General features: G+C 39.4%; 1 protein-coding gene across 1 annotated transcript in view; it reads right to left on the bottom strand.

The window, feature by feature from the left end:
• Window positions 1–270: 270 nt before the first annotated feature.
• The window catches only part of ITPR1 (inositol 1,4,5-trisphosphate receptor type 1), a 471,939-nt gene continuing 466,245 nt past the window's right edge, over window positions 271–5,964 (bottom strand). Inside the window, exon 60 of the mRNA XM_042782721.1 lies at window positions 271–357. Coding sequence (XP_042638655.1) covers window positions 271–357 — 87 coding nt within the window. The remainder of the gene's footprint in view (window positions 358–5,964) is intronic.

The following is a 5,964-nucleotide window of genomic DNA, read 5'->3' as shown; positions in this document are numbered from 1 at the left end:
AGTGCAAATCAGGTGCTTTCTTCAGTCCTTCCAAAAAAGGCATTTTTAATATTTTTGGCAGGAATGAAATCTCATCGTGCCAACAATTCTAATTACAATACGTATATCCAGACCTGTAGGGTAGCAATCATATACATACAGTATAAAACTGAGTATTTACAAATGTACTAAGCATAAATGTAGTCTTTGTGGGTGAATCAGAACTAGTTAGCCATACCCACACTAATAATAATTAAAAAAAGGTAAATACAGCTCCTTGACTTCATTGACTTATGCTGGTTGCTGTGGGTTGACATTCATGTGAGGAGGATGTCCTAGAAGACCAATTCTTTGTTTCTGCTTCCTTTGTTCTGTCATCTGGAAAGTTAAAAAGTTTCTTCATTAGACCCAGACACTTCCTGTACGTCAAATCATATACCGAACCATAGATTTACCTCTGTGGTTATGGTTTATACTGAAACCCACTTTCTACAAATAATGTACCGTCACTATAGCAAACACACAGAACTTCAAAAAAGGCATTTTCCTAGGCAGAACGGGGAATTCTGTAACCTAGTCATGCAACGTAACATTGAGAAGTATTGCTCGCTACTTGTGTCTTACAGAAACAAAAACCAGTCACAGAACATTTCTCACTGCTTACAAAATCCATTTCCAAATGATTTAAAGACTGCTTGGAAAGTGATGGCACTGTCAGATAATAAGTAACAGCATTCCATACTATCAAGAAGAGCAGTGTGCTTAGAATTCTCAGTTTGGGAGAGGGACTGTGCCCACATGCCAGTGGGTCCCGATTCCTCTCTCCAACGACTCGAGTAGTTTGAGAGACAAATTCACATAGTACATGTAGTATGTCCTGACGTCTCACTGAGATCCAGAATGGTTACATACCGTAACGGATGCTTTGGCAGGCAGTAGTGATTATTTCTTGCCACCAACAGACACTAAGGCTTGCTTTCGGTCAGGAAGAACCATCTCCTAAGGCTACTTCAAATGAAAAAGTTGTTGAAACCCCAAAACAAGAAGGTTGGACTATTCATTGGGCTGCTGAACTAACTCATCTCTCTGGTTGACAGGTACCCAGTCAGGGTATCTTAGGGCATACTTGGATTCCCTGTGCTAAGATTTTTCTTAACCCAGATAGGCCTAGACCTCTGGATTTGAGCCTGGGCATTTAAGTCAATTAAGATAAAAGGCTATATAAAATAGATAATAGATACAACTGTTGCCTACAAATGGTCCTGGCTCCTAGAATCAGAGTGGATTTAGGGTGGAGTAGTGGGAATAAATGCAGACTTTGGAATCAGACAGATCAATTTCTTTATGGTTTTACATTATTTAACTTCTCAAAGTCTATTTCTTATTACAATTAGGATGATAATTCTTATTTCATAGGTTGTTGTTGTTGTTGTTATGTACCTTTGAGTCGGACCCCTCCTTGGGTTTCCGAGGCAGTATCACTATGGAAGCAGATTGCCCCATCTTCCTTCCGAGGAGTGGCTGGTGGGTTTGAACTGCCAGCCTTCTGGTTAGCAGTCAAGTGCTTTAGGCACTATGCTCCCAGAGCTCCCTGTCTCATAGGTGGACAATTGAAAATGTATGAAAATTTCTTTGGACAGTGCAGCCACATAGTTGGTGCATTAACCTGAGTTTTCACTTGTAATAATTTTTGGTTCAAAATATCCTGAGAGAACATTAAAGAAGAATAACTTTCCCAGGTTTGATTTTAAAGTGGTTCTTTTCTCTTTTTCAAAACATAGCAGTTATCCTTTCAAATCAAAATACTATTTTTAGGCTCCTGTGGAAATGCTTTCTCTCTTATAATTTAGATGTCAGGGTGTACAAGGAGTGAGTATTTCCAAAAGGTGGCTTTCAATGAAGCTTTTTGTAAAGAAATGAATTGGGATATTCCAGCTAGCCTCTAAAGTTTTCTGAGATGAATGACAAAACCTTTCAAGGGCGTGTTACACTCTGTTGTACTATACGTCACTAATTCAGCTCAAGAAGGAGAACTTAATGTGACACGTGGAATAAATTCACAATTAGATTCTAATACCAGTAATACATTCATCTTATTGCCTGACAGTTCAGATACTTAGCTCAGACTTTTTTTTTTCCTCTCAACTATTTTGTTGGCAGATAATCTTGCGAATTCAATAAACTTCAACTAAACTTTCTTAATCTCAAACATTCTAATGGATTTAGGGATCTTGGTGGGTTCAGCCTCTATCTAAAGACACTTTTATTAGTTGATTGCTTCCATTTAAAGGGGCTGAGATCTTTCAGCTGTCCAAGTTGACCATTGAACTTTTTTCCATAATTTTGCTTTAAATAAGTACTTGTATTTGAGAGGATTTTTTTTTAATGTACATATTCGTCCTTGTTTGTTAAATTAGCACACCTTGACTTTTCAGTGTCGGTTATTCTATCATTCTCTTAACTTAAAGCCCTCTAGTATTTTATTCCCTATGGTAAATAAGTCTTCAGTATATGGTATGTACATCTTCTAACTTCCACAGCCATCACCTGACTGCTCACTGGTGGCCCTAATCTGTTTGTCTGCCTAAGGCAGTGATCACATGGTCCTTGCTCTCTCCTAAACCTTAAAGCTCTCTACTGCTGTAGTTTAGTGGCCAAAAGTCTTGCTCAGGCAGGCATTTTCCTGATAATTTCAAGTGCATAGTACATATCTATTTAATTTTATTTTCTATTACCCTAGGACAGTGCTTCTTAAACTTTAAAACACTTGGTTTATTAAAACACAGATCAAAGGACCAAAGTTTCTGAATCAGTAAGTCTGGGATAGGGTACAAGAATTGCATTTCTAAAAGTTCTCAGGTGATGTTGTTGTTGCTGGTCCAGGGACCACACTTTAAGAACTATTGCTCTGGAAGATTTTCTCAATCTTCAAAACAAGTCAAGATCACTTTGGGCATATTTTAATATACTTGAGCATATTTTGTTCTTTAAGTGTTTTGAGTATATATATATAATGTTTCTCAAATGAGATAAGGCATTGGACAAGATTCTCCCAGTCAAGTACATAGTTGTTTTTGTTGTCATATGCCGTCGAGTCGGACCTGACTCATAGCAACCCCTCCTTGGGTTTCCAAGGCAGTATCACTACAGAAGTAGATCACCCAATCTCCCTTCCGAGGAGTGGCTGGTGGGTTTGAACCGCCAGCCTTCTGGTTAGCAGTCAAGTGCCTTAGGCACTACGCTACCAGAGCTCCTCATTGTATTTAAGTGACTGATAAGAAGGAATTGGACAAGTTTTAAAATTTTTAGCCCTTTTGACAGTAGTCATCATGCAAAGATAACTAACTATAAACCCAAACCAAACCTACTGCTGTCAAGTCAGTAAGGGAACAAAACTAAAAATTCCTGAGGACTAAATCTGACCTATAACAAAGCAAGACCAACAAATAATTCTGGCCAGTTAGGTTATCTTGGCCCATTTCCTCATATAATTTCTGGCTTTATTGGCTCAAATCTATTCTCTATTTCTCTTTATGTCTCTGTATATCTACCACCCATCTATCTATCTATCTATATCTCTCTCTATATAATGTATATCTATATAATATATAAAATCTTGTCATGCGGCCTCACTATTATCTGTTACTGTTACCTGCTATCAAAACAAATAGAAATAATAACCAAACTCTATCCTTTGCATATTCCCCAAATGGCATTCTTTCATTCTTTCTGGAAATTTTTTGATAAAAATATCCATCATATTCAGATCTAAAGTAACTATATTCAAAGTCTAATATCGAAACACCTATTTTGAGTGAAATGTCCCACTTGTAGTAGTGACACGTAAAAAAAACAAACAAACCTGAAAACTCCCATTTAGTGACGCCATTCTTCATATTTACATAAGTCTAGAAATTAGCCTGATTTTTACTCCTTTAAGCCTATCTAACCAAGAAACAAACAAACAAAAGTATGTTATAAGGCAGATGCAGCCAAACACCTGAAAGATTTTTTCATAAAAACACAAAGCTTAGAGTCAAAAGAGCAAATTTCAATTTACCAATATTGCCCCCTAAACAATTAAAGGAGCTCTTGTGGCATAGTGCCTAAGGCACTTGACTGCTAACCAGAAGGCTGGCGGTTCAAACCCACAAGCCACTCCTCAGAAGGAAGGTTGGGTGATCTACTTCCACAGTGATACCACCTCGGAAACCCAAAGAGGGGTCACTATGAGTCAGGGCCGACTTGAGGGCACATAACAACAACAATAACAACAAACAATTAAAAGCTGGCACACCAACGAAAGTTCACCAACAGCACATGTAGGCAAGAGCCTGGTTTATCACAGATCCTAATAGTCTTTGAACAGCAAGGGCTTGCTTACTCAGATTCTAAACAGCTGGGAAACTCTAATAACCAGAATTAATTTTTACAGTCCTATAAATCAGTCATGCTCAAAAACCAAAAACCAAACCCATTGCTGTCAAATCGATTCTGACGCATAGTGACCCTATGGGACAGAGACAACAACCCCACAGGTTTCCAAGACTGTAAAGCTTCACAGAAGTAGACTGCCTTATCTTTCTCCTGCAGAACAGCTGATGGGTTCCAACTGTAAACACTGGTTAGCAGCTGAATGCTTTAACCACTGTGCCACTAAAGCTCCTTCATGCTCATAAGTCAGTACCAAACTCACTGCCATCATCAAGTCAATTCCGACTCATAATGACCTCATTGGGTTTCTAAGGCTGTAAATCTTTATGGAAGCAGACTGCTCCCTCTTTCTTCTGTGGAGCTTCTGGTGAGTTTGAACTGCCTACCTTCTGGTTAGCAGCCAAATGCCTTAACCACTACAGCACCAGAGCTCCTACATGCTCATAAAGATGGGCCTAAAACACTGAAAATTAAACCCCAAAACACCTCTTGAATAAAATCATATTGATACCAACTTCATACAAATATACACTGCTCAAGTTCCCAGAGTTGATCCCTAATGCTCTCTTCCTTTCTCTTTCACCTGGCAACTTTTCCCAAGCCTTCAGTCCAAGCTCCCGCATGACCACCTCAGAGGAGGTTTCTATGGGAATGATAGCCTTTGTCCAGGGCCTGGCTGAATTCCTAGAGCAACCTGTTCACACCCCTGTCTCACACTTACCATGCTGAACTATAATGTAGGTATTTACTTATTTGGAATCAATGTGATGGCAGTGGATTTTCTTTTAAATTTACTTGTTTGTCTCTCACTTTAGACTGTTAGTTCCTTGAAAGTAGACAATAGGTTCTATTCATCTTTGGCCCCCAGTCCCCAGCACTGTACCTGGTAAATAGGTGTTTCATAAATGTTGGCTGAAAGGACAAGTTGAATCAACCAGAACATATTGCCATTCCTTGAGCATGCCATGTATTTTCATGCCTTGCTCATATGGTTCCTTTCCGGGGATGCCCTACCTAGCTCTGCCAGCTCAGAAATCCCCTGTTTGTAGACTGTGGAAACTGAGCACCTTCCTCACTTCTTGGTATTCACTTAATCCTCATGTGGTGCTGTCTACTTCTCAGTGCCCCAGGGACTTTATTCATGCCTCGGATCATCGTACTTGTCATACTGCACCATATTGTTAGAGGTCTACTTTGCCTTTCATGAGCCTCGAGGGCTCACATTGCCTTGCTCCTTCTTTGCAGTCCCAGTACAGTATAAGGAACACACAGACTCAGGGAAATTTGTTTAACTAATATTCCATTTTCCAACTATGGGTAATTATTCTAATCTTAAATCCTCCTTTAACCAGTTAATATTATCAAGATTATCCTCTTGCATGAAAAATGCCAAACATTATAACATGCTATGTATTTCCAGTAGCATAGTGGCTAAGACACTTGCCTGCTAACCAGACGGCTGGCAGTTCAAACCCACCAGCCACTCCTCGGAAGGAAGGTTGGGCAATCCTACTTCCGTAGTGATACTGCCTCGGAAACCCAAGGAGGGGT

Source organism: Orycteropus afer, unplaced genomic scaffold (assembly GCF_000298275.1).
Source record: "Orycteropus afer afer isolate SDZICR_OR568_19922 unplaced genomic scaffold, OryAfe1.0 scaffold00429, whole genome shotgun sequence".
In the NCBI taxonomy this organism is placed as follows: Eukaryota; Metazoa; Chordata; class Mammalia; order Tubulidentata; family Orycteropodidae; genus Orycteropus; species Orycteropus afer.
This window is presented reverse-complemented; position numbering and strand designations above follow the sequence as displayed.